We start from the raw sequence: 13541 nt of genomic DNA on the forward strand, positions 1-13541 counted from the left end.
AAATAATTTATTGGCAACAGTTTCATAGTTGTTAGAATTCCAAATTAACCATTACATCTATTAGGACAATTTGCATTTTTAGTTCCTTTTTCTTTGCATTATTAAATGTATGCAATTACTGTTTAAAAATGTAAAGTGACATAGTGTTCAGCGATAAACCAAACAAAATCGTTCTCCAGTCCAAGAACTGCCTGGAGGCAGGGGTGGGAGAGGGAAGGGATTTTAGAGAGTTCCTTACGCTCATCAAACCTATGTTGTGCTAGCCCAAGGGTGAGAGGGAATTCTGAAGTTCTGTTGAGAACATCCACCATCATCTTACTGCAGAGTGGTGATGGTGGTCTCCCAGGAAAACTGCCACGGAAAGAAAGTCTCTTACAGGGCCAGGTTCAATTTTCAAGATCGCAGTTGCATCAGATGAGTTTTATGCTGGGAGCGTTTTGGTATAGCATCCTTGAATAATGCTTGCAATCATTAAAAGTATATGCTTCACTAGATGTTTTTCACTATAGCAACAAATGGAGCATATTAGGATGGCAAGAAAGGCGACTGTCTATGATTGGTTGCGATTTAGTCATCTGAAAATGTAGTTCCAAATATAACATTATAGCTCTATAACTAAAAAATACAACATAGGTTGTCACTATATTTTTAGCACTATTTCTCTAGAACTTTCAATCAGATCATAGCTTTGTATTTTTAAAGCAGAAATTCAGTAAATTTTAGCACCCAGCCTCTTTGAAATAAGGAAGCATTATCTCCATTGTCAGTTGTGGAAAGGCTTTAAGTATTTAATCTGAATGACTAGATCCAGAGTTCTAAATTAGGATTGCAATGAAGACTCTTGACGCTCTCCTGCAGAGAAAAAGGATTTTATATTTAGAAATATTTCTTCACATGTATTAAAGTGTTATCCATGTTACTGAAACAAACTAATTTTGGTTACAGAAGTGCTGCTCAGAACAGTGGCCCTTCCTGCGCCATCTTTGTGCTATCTCAGAAAAGGTGGAAAGAATGCCTTTACTTAGGCTTCCTTTAGCACTCATCACTATAGGTGCCTTGCTGGTTATAGCCATTTTTAATTTGGTAAGTAATCACATTACCTTTATTCTATGAATTTACTGTAACATCCACAATTTCAGTAACTTCCTGTATTCTTTTCATCAAGTACCTTGCTTTTTGCTGCTTTTGCTAATGTCCGATTCGCAGCATGAGTTGCTTTACGCAAGGATAATGCACGATGCCATGTAAAAAGCATTAAAAGTAAAAATTTTCCAGTTTTTAGAACTAAACGTTCGTGTGGTGGACTTGTTCTATTTTACATCACCTTTTCTTGCTTTCAAGATGGCATTTATAATTGCTATTGATTATAACCATCATCACTAAGATTGTCTTCCATTTTTTTAATGTGGGTTTAAGTGTTTGGCTGCAGTAAGTAGAAGTTTTAAGTTCACTGTGCTATTTGCCCTAGCTAGTAATAATGTAGATGGGAGAGGGAAGAATATAGCTTGACTCTCTTCTAAAACCAAAGACATTATGGGTCTAGACTAAGGTGCAAATGGAGTGCGTCTTTTAACTTTAGTTTGAATATTGTATTGTACCTGGGCTACATACATTTGAAAAACAGCCCTTTGGAGTAACCTCATGCTCAAGACCACTCTGTTGTGGTTTTTTTTTTGAACAAGCTTTATGTGACATCCTATGTTAACAGTGAAACCTATCTGATGGCTAGCTACTAAACATAATGTCCTTCTGATCCCATGTCCTCAGTCTGCCATTCTTTTGATTCCATGGGGAGTTTATTCTGAAAGCTATACTGCAGAAAATGCTTAATTTTCTTTTCTAGGGTTGTTTTTCTGCTGGCTTAGGTCCGTAAATTGACTCAGAGTGGTGTCATGTGAACACCACCAGAGAGCACCTAAAAGAAAACAGGAACAGCAGCTGTGAGACTGTGGGGTGAGACAGCAGAACCATGTTTGTGCCAGTTAGCTGTTAGATTAGCATAGCCATAATGTGAAACTTTACCCAGAATTAAAAAATAAGTAAGTAAATATTTGGCAATTTTAACCTCCTTGCACCTTGTGTGTGCATACATGTTTAATCAAACTATATGGGATATTATATTTCAACATTTATATTGCAGTAGCGCTGAATGGGCAACCAGATCAGGACTCGTATAATATATGGAGAAAAAACCTTAAAATTAGTAACTACCTGCTAACAAGTTTGGTGGTTTTGTTGATATTTTTTTCCTTTTTTTTCACCTTAATAAATGAAGGGAGATGCTGCAAACAAAGCTGCAAACGTTACTGGATCAAATGACCTGTGTGCTACAACCTATGTGAGTAGAGTACCATCTTCATTTCTAAGATTAAAATTAAATGAGTATTGGATGGTGTGCATAATATAGATGGGTGGCAGCATTTTTATACCTTTTAATCTTTTTATAAAGATAGAATTTTTAAATCATTGAACAGAAAGATTTACTCCTGCCACAGGGCAGTTCTAGGGATATTTTCTATCATTAGCAATGGCTTTACTGTGCATCTTTTAGGCATTTTCAAAAGTCTGGAGTACTCATAGATAAAGTTGCAGTCTTGGCTTATTTTGGTTACTCAGCACCTTTGAAAGTTGGTTTCTAGCATTTCTATAAGGATAGATTCAGCACTTAGAGATAATCCTTTTGTGTCATTTTGAGGGTTTAATTTTTTATCTCTTTAATTGCAAAGAACATTCTATTTTGAGATCATCCAAATGTTTGGGATGCTCCTTTGTTACCTGGCTGCCCCTTTAGATGACGGATGTGTTTTTGAATGATGTGTAGCAGGTTGTGTGAGGACCCTTTCATTCAAGTCCATATGACAAATAATAAATTACATACATATAATACACATTGTACTCATCTGATAACTTTCTGTTCTTCTATGTCTGTAAATTAGCCTTTCGGAAACACAACTCAGTCCTACGTTGAGGAAACTGTAAGTAGTGAATACATGTTACTTTAAACCAAGATCCTTGAATATTGTATGTCTTACTGACAACTGCCAGTTTCTGTTGCTGTATAAAACACAGCTTTTTTAGGTATCTGACAGCAGAAAAGTTCTTCATGAAATCAAGATATTTCAGCTTCTGTAGCTGTGCTGAATAAAGTATAGCTTTGCACTTTTTTGAAATTCCAGACTTAAAAGTAGATCTGAAACTTGAGGAAAAAGCAGTAGAACAGGATAATGATTACGTTTGAGTGTGAGAGATGAGAGCTGTACTTGTAAGTGTCCCAGTAAAGTATCTTGATAGAGTGAAATGGCTTAAATGGGCAACAGTCCTGTGTCAGTGCTCTCTGTGTAGTGCTTTCTTTTTCAGAGGTCTGGCTTCAGGGATATAACCGTAAGTGTTCATTTTGGAGGTTAGACTCAATGCCTTTAGGATGACAGATGGTATAATACATTACTGTATGGGCTCTGATCCTGAGTTGTCCCATAAATTGTTCTGGTTTCATTAACTTCAGCAGAAACATTAACTGTTTAGCTAAGAATCTCCCAGATCTGTGGTAGGTCTGTGCTGTTATTGGTGAAAACCTATGCTTTGTACATAAAGAGAAATAAACTCTTGAGGAGCAGAAGCTGAGGTAATTTTGGAGTAGTTTGTAGACTAAAGTATGCTAGCTCAGCATCTTACACCTGTGCCTGCAGGGAGCAATCCTGTCTGCACAACACACTGTGTGCCACCTGACAGTTTTCATGCTCCCAGCTGTGTGCTGACCTTGGACACCACGCCTGAACTGTGATTCCTCTGGGAGGTTTTTCAGTAATTCTGTTGGATAATGACCCTAGCTCTATAATGCTTATAAGCATCAAAGTTCTTATGAAGGAGCTGCATCTAAGGTTGGAGAACAGGTCACAGTCTTCACGTGTTACAGGTGGGGGAGATGGGAATGTGGTATCTGCTTACGGTTACAAAGGGGGAGTACTGTCAAAAATAGGATCAGAATGCTGGAGTTCCTGGTTCAGAGCCTGTTCACTGGACTATGAATCTACTTTAGGTTAGTCTTGAAATTTTAAATAAATAATTGCCTAAATTAATAGACTTCAGAAGATAAATTCTCAACACTCCTCAGTTGTTACCTGACACTGCTTATGTTGGTGTGATGCTTTTTATTTAAATCTTTTTGTTTGTCTTGAACAAATTAAAAAAAGTATTTAGCCTTTTAGTGCAATTAAAAATAAAGCTTTAAGTGTATTTTGCAAGTGATTGTAATTTCTTCTATTTAGATGACAATGATCGTGAACTTGGAGCACTTGCTATGGTTTGAAAGTCTCTTATGCATAAAGCCTGAATAATGCAACTGCTCTTCAAATTCTTCTTTTACAGTATTATGCTTACTGCTGCATATTGGGGTTCATTGCTTGCTCGGTATTTCTTCAGATGAGCTTTGAACTCAAAGTTCTCCTCCTGTCCATTGCTGTGACTGTATATCTCATCATTTTTAATACCCTTCAGCATGGGAACTCGAGCTTCTATGGCAACAGTACCAGGTGCAGTGTAAAGTTTCTTATAACTGACAATAATGTTTCATTAAAGGAGGTGTTAGATTTTTGTACGCTTACTGGAATACTGAAATATCGGAAAGATGTAAGTCAGATGTTAAACCTTTCTGTAAAGTTAATGACATGGAAATCGTATTTTTTTTAAGAAAGTGTGTGTGTGTTCTGAAAAATTCTGTAATATGGCTTCTGGATGATTAGCTTACATTAAAGACTAGGGGGAGAATATAAATCTCATAATAAGGTTGATCTTCTCTTAAACTGTGAAGAAAAGCCTTGCTAAAAGTCTGATGCTCATGCTGTGCTTGTGAGACCTTGCTAGTCAATAGGATGGCGAACTCTTACTTACCTCACTAACTGCACATATCTTGAAAAATAACAGCAACTTATCTGATCTAATTGAAGAAACTATAGAAATACTTCAGAGAAATCATATGTGAAAGGGTTTTACTGTTCACTTGTCTGTTTCTCAGATTCTCAGCATAATCTCATAGCTGAAGATTAGGATAAATTTATTTTGTCGAGGCTGTGAACTGTCAGCACAGCTTAAAAAAGCCTAAATGAGCTCTTATTTTAGCCTCTTAATCCCAGGCTATTCATATAACGAGAATTTAGTTTGCATTTGTGAAAATTAATAGAAGTTGCAAGGCAGACTGATATCACTATGAAATATGAGTGGCATCTCAGATTTGTATGGAACTATATACAGGTGTGATTTAATGGCTTTGTTTTAGCAATTCAGGTTTTTATTTGTTGTCATCTTTCCTTCCACAAACAAGAAAGTTTCTTTTCCTACTTCAAGGTTTTGTAGGCTGTGGTTTTGTGGGGTGGTGTGGGGAGGAAAGCTGCAACTCAGTGTAAGGGGAATTAAGATGGCTCCATTAAGACAAAGCCATGTTTACTTGAACATCTCAATACAATAGCTACTTCACAAGGTTTCAGCACCCGTTTTGTCATTACATTAAACACAATTAATGTACTGAACTGAATGATAGTCCTTTCTTGCTATTAGGGTAGCACCTATAACCAGACAGCCACTGGCACAAATGAACAGTGGCATTGGGGGTAGATGTCTGGACAGAGACACCATTTTCTGCTATGCTCTTCTTCCCTTCCTCTTCCCCCCAACCCTTAATCATGTGGATTTTCTTCAAGGATACAAATGACTTTGCATTGCTTTCTTGTTTTCAGGCTTTTCGTCAAAGAGCCAAGGACAATGACTAATTTATATCTGGTTCTGTTTTACATAACCCTTATTTTACTTGCAAAACAGGTATGTATTTAAAAAGCAATAGGGAAGTGCTTTCACTTGCAGCAAATTGATTTAAATAAAATGCAAAAGTATTGTTCATTGAAATTTTGCACTAAATTAGTATATAGTTTGATCTTTTTTTATATTCTTGTACTTAGTTGTAGATAATATACTTACTTGTACTTAGTTATAGATAATACAAAAATTTTATTGTGAAAGGATGGAAAGTGTTTATATTTTTTCAATGGTGTTTACATTACAGAAGTCAGAACTTCCAAATTTTTCCAATTTGGATCTATCTGTATTTATATGTTAATATTCATCCTAAATCAAGGCAGTAATTAAAGATAAAAATAATCACCATATTATTAAAATGTGATTTTGGTAACTACACCTGATGGTACCCAAATGACATTCATTTGTACTGACTGCTTCATATTTTTCTGACCTTCATTCTCAAAGCACATTTTTCATAACTATGTAGACTCAAAAGGCCTTGAGGAAACTTTATTGCTACTACACTTTTTGAATAAATTGACTAATTTTTCAGCGAGATATTATATGGATTTAATTTATCCTATTTGGTCCCTTTGCAGATTGACTACTACTGTCGACTGGATTGTCTGTGGAAGAATAAGTTTAAAAAAGAACATGAACAGTTTGAAACAATGGAGAATGTTAACAGGCTTTTGCTAGAAAATGTACTTCCAGCACACGTTGCTGCCTATTTCATTGGTGAAAAACGAAATGAGGTATGTTTAATCTCTGCTATATGAAGGACAGTAAATTGGGCTTGCGTAATGTAGAATGTCATGCTAACACGGACACAGATGACTGTAAGGTTCTGTGCTCTTTGCCTCATGTTTGCATCCCAAGACCTTTGTAAACCCAAGAATCTGCTATCCAGATGGCCTCAAAAGAATGTAAACTTTTAGTGTCAGTCTCTGAAATCTGTTTTCAGAACTGGTAGTTTGGCTTCAGGACATGGTTTGAGTTTGGTAAATATTTAAAAAGGATTGACTGCTTTCCAAAGACTGTATTTTACCAGAGAATGTAGGCCTTCTTTTTAAAGAAGTGAGTTGAGGAGCAGATAGTATCTCCTTGGTAACAACCCCAGTGAGAAGTTCATCGATAAAGATTTTTTTTAAGACATCCATCTTATTCTGCCAGCATGTCATCAGAATTCACAGCCATGGTAAGCGTCATAAGACTGGCACTGTCGAGAATAGATGAGAATCTTTAAGATACATAGATATCAGCTTTTCCTCAGGCAAATCAACTTCCTTAATGTTTCTGATAAAATAAGAGATGCCTACTGTAAAGTACTGTAGTTGTTTTCATAGGAAAACTGTCATTTCATTACTGGTTACAAACAAGAATTATAGTTTTGAATACCTGTGGTGGAAGGTAACTGTTGACGATGTGTGAATGTATTGTTTTCCTGTAGGACTGGTACCATCAATCTTATGACTGTGTCTGTGTCATGTTTGCATCGGTACCAGATTTTAAGGTGTTTTATACTGAATGTGATGTCAATAAAGAAGGCCTGGAATGCTTGCGGCTGTTAAATGAAATCATTGCTGATTTTGATGAGGTAATTAACCTTCTGGCAAAAATGGACTGGATTACATATTTACTGCAAAATACAATGTTTCACTAGATCTGTGAGCATTAGAGAGGGAAAAATGGCTGTTGGGATTAACTAATATTCTGAGTTCAGCCTTGCAATCTTGAAAGATAGATTCCTATCTGATGGGGGTTTTCAATTGCATCATCTAATGCATTAGTAGTATGGTTTGAAAGTCCTGAATTTCAGGACTTTTAGTGCTTCAGTGCTTTTATTTCTCATATGAGCAGGTAGAGCAAAACTGTGAAACTAATCCTTAGTACTTCCTTATCTGACCTTCATGTGATTGATAGTATTCCTAGAGAACTTTAATGCTTACTTGTAGACAGTATAAGACTTTTGGTTAAATCCTACACTGAAATATGATACTAAAGTCTCAAGTCTCTATTTTCCTTCAAACAGCTCTTGTTAAAACCCAAATTTAGTGGTGTTGAAAAAATAAAAACCATTGGAAGCACTTACATGGCAGCAGCTGGTCTCAGTGTTACACCAGGCCAAGAGAACAACCAGGTACGTTATCTCTGAAATCTGCCTTCGATATTCTGTGTGTACATAGGCACATTTCAGAGTAACAAAATATAATGTCATATAAAAGAGAAGGTCAATCACCAAGAGTGACTTTCTGAAATGTGGTAAAAGGTAATAAAAGTGTATTGTCTCTTGTTGAATTCACTGTCTTCTAGTTCCATTTTTTTCCTAAGCAGGTATCAAGTCTGTAACCCCAGCACACTTTTTACATCTTTAATCTTTGATTCCAGTAGCTTTACACTTGTAGATGCATAACAGAATCGCTCTAATAGTAGGGAAGTCAAAGAATGGCTGCCAAAGAACAGGCTGTCTCAGAATTGGACAGTAAGCTTCTTGTGATACCTGAGAACTGGCACAAAGAGAATCCTCAAGTGCCACATTAGATCTGAATCTGAATCTGAATCTATTTGTCACCCAGAAGAATTAAAACCAATTTCTGTACACAGGTTCATTTTCACTATAGCAAGTTCGTGTACGACATTAGGATGCACATATGTAATATATACAAAACATGTAAAATTAAATCTGGAATCCTAAAGAACAGACATAAATTCATTATAAAATTTAATCATATCACCTCCTAGCCGTTCCAGTTGAATTTAATGTGGTTTTTTAAATCCATGTGGAATGTTTGTTGAATTGTGCAATTCTGCACAGTTACAAGGATGAGTGGTCTCATCCTTCTAAATATATACTTTATTCATTACTAGTCATGGTTTGGAATAGTAGCCTGGCACAACCTTCTGTGTGGTAATTTGATCATTAATATCTGTTATGCATTGTGTAGGATAAGGAAAGACAGCACGCTCACATTGGGATTATGGTGGAATATGGAATTGCCTTGATGAGTAAACTGGATGGCATCAACCGACATTCCTTTAACAATTTCCGCTTACGTATTGGTAAGTTCAGCTTGTGAAGAGCGTGGGCTCTGCAGCTCCGTAAAAATTAAAATGAGGTGGGATGACTTAAGTAAATTGCTGAGTGCTGTGGAGCCTGTCTTAACCCTCAACACAGTATTTGGATGATTATAAAATGCTGACTAGCTGAGGCAGTGATGGCTAGTCTAGCTTTTACATGTGCCGAACTCCTTCACGGGTGGGCTTCTCTAATTGCTGGAGGGAGCAATACAAAGACTGCAGCTGGATGACTGTGGAGAAGATTATAGGTGTGGATGAAGAGGGAGGTACCCCCTTATTAGGTGTTGACTGAAGACAGTATTGTCATTATACAAAAGTTTGTTTCTATATACTAAAAGGAGAAAAGGAAGAATTTTGCTTTGGCGTGAACTTTGCCCTAGCTCTTTCTGGGACTTCCTGTGTTACAATGGATGAGTCATTTCACATCTCCTCAGCCTCAGTACTAAGATTTATAGAACAGGGGTAATACTGATTGCTAGAAACCTGTTGCAAGGTGAAGTTTGGGGGGTTTTTTCCCCTGAAGCACATGACTTATGGCTAATAATGAAGCTAGATAGCACATAACTTTCTACTTCAGTAATGACACCTGCGTTTGTTTACACAGGGATAAATCATGGCCCTGTGATTGCTGGTGTGATTGGTGCCCGGAAACCTCAGTATGATATTTGGGGCAACACTGTTAACGTTGCTAGCCGAATGGAGAGTACGGGGGAGCTTGGGAAAATCCAGGTAAACAATCAGCCATGGAATGTCTAAGAAATTATTTCTAATTGGTTATGGATTTTTTTTTTTAATGTGAATAATCAGAAGAATTTCACAAGAGTTTCTAATTCTTTTCACACAAAGGTCACGGAAGAAACAAGTAAAATACTACAGGAGTTGGGATATTCTTGTGAATGTAGGGGACTCATTAATGTCAAAGGCAAGGGAGAACTGAGGACTTACTTTGTTTGCACCGAGACTGCCAAATTCCAAGGAATGGGACTGAACTGAGGCTACGATGAAGTTAATCGAAATAGACTTAGAACTGCCTCCCTTCTGTGAAGACTTAGAATTTCCCTCCTTATGTGAAGGACTTTAAAAACATATATACTATTCCTATTTCTTCTACATCTCAAGATAAGAGAATGATTTTTTTTTTTATTATTATTTTGAAAGAAGAGAAGTTCTGAAAAGTCCCTAGAAGACACATAACCACCAGTCTGAAAGAGACTACCTTTTCCTGGAATAATTTGAGGATTTACCTGGAATTGCCACGAAGCATTTTCAGTTAGTTCCTTTCCTTACCTGCACTGTGGGAGTCTTAACAGCTCCAGTAACAATATATGTGGATGCACTGTAGAACTCGTTACACTCGTTAAAAGATTCCACTGCTTCATTCTTTGACACACCTGCTTACAGTATTGTGTTTGTCATAAACATGTGAGATGATACTTTGGCACTGCATATCCCGCTTTTAATGCTAAACAGACTTCACAGCAGAAGACGGCTGAATAATGGAAAGAGGAACACAAGTAAACTCAAATATATCATATGATAATTGCGCCGAGCTCCTTTGGAAAAACAAAATTAATTGCATGATATCGGATCACTTTTTATTGTCTTCGCCTCCTCCACAGTACTACCTTGTGTTACGCAAATGTTTTCGTGACCAACAGCTGTTCGGAAGTAACTTTCATCTAGTTCAGAGTGTTTACATTATATTACATGTTCTCCTTTGTGTTTCTGTGCCTCTGTATTGAGTATCTGCATGCACATTTTATACAGTCACATAAAAGAATGTCTTTAAAATTCTGGCTTTAAATTACCAACAATATACCTGATCTCGAGGAGCACTGAGCACCCGCAGTTTACCCGGCATGCTCGGTTAGACAGTCTCTGGTAACAGCGTGTATCGCTGACACTCGGCAGGAATTGTGTGTGCTGACTGCGTTCTTGAGGGCACTTACAGAAGGAAAAAAAATCTGTTTTGAATTGTTTGGAAACTGAGGAACAGAACTGATAAGGGATAGTATGAGAAACAGTAGCAGATACTGTATAAACAGAACCGTATCGGAGGTGGGTTTGGGGTTTTTTTTTCTACTCTTGTCTCTTCAATCTGAGCAGCCACTGGCTGGTTCCTACACCTTTTAAAGGCAATGCAGTTGATGAAACAAATTGGGTTTGAAGGTTACAAAAGGATGTATGGAAAAACATATTCATAATGGAAATGTTTCAGCAGAGCCTCAATACTGACAGTATGTGTAGAGCATTAGTAAGATCATGGAAATCGACTTGCTGTAAGTTAGTTTAGTTTGTAAAGGTTTTAAGCTCTTAATGGCTTTCACTAATTTCTAAATTAGCATTTTTCTACTTATTGCAATCACTGTTTTCTGTTGGTGGAGATGATGGTATTTTCTAAGACTAACATCTTGTGCCCAACTACATGTATTAACTAAGGATGGGTTCCCCCTCCCCGTGACAGACCACATGCAGTATGACTAAACAGCACCGTGATTACCGAGTTCAACCTCTGTTTTGTTAAGCCTTACTCTTCTACAAACAAAGCAGCATTTACTAGTATTTCTGGGTTTAGTACTAAACCATACTGGAAAAGTGTTTAACAAGCAGTCCTATGCATCACTGCCGCTTTCTAATTACTGTGTAATTTCTTTAGAAGATGAAGTGACTATGTTTCAAGACAGGAACAAATCTAAATATTGTCCAGCTGTGGATTAAAAATTTGTGCTTGTAGCCTTTGTCAATTTGGTAGGTCAAAACTGTGTATGTAGTTAAGTCTCTAACAGAAAATAGCACATTAGAAAAACTTCGTTTGAGGTTGTCTGGTTCACGTATGGACTCTGCTGAAGGAAGTTTCATACTTGGTGTCTTGTCAGTATAAGGTCAGTGTTGTAGTTGAATAAACTTTTAAACAGCTTTTGCTACTCTTGAATGTTCTATATTTGTAGTTACAGATGCTCAGCAAGCATTTGTCAGATATTTATTTATTGTTTTTGAGGACCATGCATGTGTCAAAGGCTCCTTTCAGCAGTCTTTGATGTCATATGTTAGGTAAAGTGACTGTTTGCCAGATGAATATATTTTGGAAAGTGCAGTATGCCTACAGATAGAGTGGGCTCTGAAGTGTTTCTGGTCACAGAACTAGTAGACTGTAGACATAAGTTATCTGTGAAAGAAAACTTGCTGTAACAAAACAGCATTTTGAAATGCTTTTGTTTATGTTGTGTTGCCTGTCAGGCTAGTAACTTGCTTGGGCATAACTTCAACTTAACCTCCTTTACAGAAGCAACATACTGAGCTGGAAGCAGCAGGTTTTGTTGCAGTTTTGAAAGGATGTTGTGCACTCGGAGCACTCACTCGCTGTTAGTGTACTGGCCAAGGCATACTTGGAGGAGTTGGAAACCATGTGTAATGAAAAAAGGGTTGGATCTGAGGATGCCTTTCTAATTTCTCATCAGAACTGGAACTGTGTAATAGAGAGCTGTATTCAGTCACAGAAAAAGTTCAACTTAAGAAGCAACTGTATTTAAACAATTGTTTTCACCAGTCCTTTTGAGAGTGAACTGTGACATTTAAGACCGAGGAAATAACCTTGTTAGAAAAATCTTCCTTACAGCATTATTGGTTTCTTCAACCTCGAAAATGGCACTGTATCTAATTTGAAGAGCTAATAACATCTTGAATTAGCAATCTATTTTAAAGAACAAACTTTTGTTTTTACCATTAAATAAAAAACTTCCTGAAACTTGTTTGGTTTTGGAATTATTTTGATGAAGATTCCCAAGATAAGGAGGCATATTTGTTATACCCCTATAATGAGATTGGTTTTGCTCATAAACTTGGTATTTTTTTTTAAAAAAATGTGTAACTGGAAAATACGTAGAGTGACATACTTGTGTTCAACAATGAAAGAATAATTTCAGTACTGTTTCCTGTCATCTGTTGCCTTCTACTGCACTGTATGAAAGGTAAGTGATGGGAACTGGAATGCTACAAAGTGAGCCAGTAATGATTTGGCTGGCATGGTTGTTGTGCATCTTGTCTTCTCTTGTAGCATGAAAATGACTTAAATGTTAATGGCAAAATTAATTCCCTGGAGCAGTATTTCAGCTGCAGTTACCTAGAACTGTGAAAAAATTCTAGTGGTGACTTCATTAACAACTATTCTGGGACTACTGGAGAAAAATCCAGGTTGATGGTTCAACATTTTTGGAATGAATTTTAAGAACTGTGGAAGTTTAGAACCAATTAAACCTTTCTGCAGCTGTTTTTGGAGAGGAGGAAGGAAGGGAACGTAAGGATGATGTTGGCTGTAAGACTGGAGGTACAGGGTAGAATTCACAATTATGCTTTGCCTTTAAGTTACCTCTTGGTGCAAGTCCGTGCCGCTGCACACGTGAGCAATTGCTAATTGGGTGGAACTGCAGCACTGCATGTTGTTCCTGTTGGAGTCCAAGGTTGTACAGGGACCATGGGGTAACACTTACAAAGTTAAGGATCTGTGGTAGAAGCTCTGTATAGCACTGCCTGATTGTGCGACAGTGACTGACGAGCACAGGGAAGAGCCTGCTACTTGTGCAAGTCGCTGGCTCTGGACAGAATACTTGCATAGGTGCTACACTTCTCCAAGTCTGAAGGCTGTAGCGTCAGTCTGCTTTGGCTGCAGTTTTGGTGAA

At 37.2% G+C, this 13541-nt stretch overlaps 1 protein-coding gene across 1 annotated transcript in view; it reads left to right on the forward strand.

Moving 5' to 3' along the window:
- ADCY7 (adenylate cyclase 7) overlaps window positions 1-12794 on the forward strand; it is a 30476-nt gene extending 17682 nt beyond the window's left edge. Inside the window, exons 13-23 of the mRNA XM_054840371.1 lie at window positions 946-1083; window positions 2276-2338; window positions 2937-2975; window positions 4366-4529; window positions 5730-5811; window positions 6387-6542; window positions 7238-7384; window positions 7820-7927; window positions 8733-8847; window positions 9470-9594; window positions 9712-12794. Of these exons, the coding sequence (XP_054696346.1) occupies window positions 946-1083; window positions 2276-2338; window positions 2937-2975; window positions 4366-4529; window positions 5730-5811; window positions 6387-6542; window positions 7238-7384; window positions 7820-7927; window positions 8733-8847; window positions 9470-9594; window positions 9712-9858 (1284 nt within the window). The 3' untranslated portion in view covers window positions 9859-12794. The remainder of the gene's footprint in view (window positions 1-945; window positions 1084-2275; window positions 2339-2936; window positions 2976-4365; window positions 4530-5729; window positions 5812-6386; window positions 6543-7237; window positions 7385-7819; window positions 7928-8732; window positions 8848-9469; window positions 9595-9711) is intronic.
- Window positions 12795-13541: the final 747 nt, after the last annotated feature.

This window comes from Grus americana, chromosome 13 (genome assembly GCF_028858705.1).
Source record: "Grus americana isolate bGruAme1 chromosome 13, bGruAme1.mat, whole genome shotgun sequence".
Taxonomy (NCBI): Eukaryota; Metazoa; Chordata; class Aves; order Gruiformes; family Gruidae; genus Grus; species Grus americana.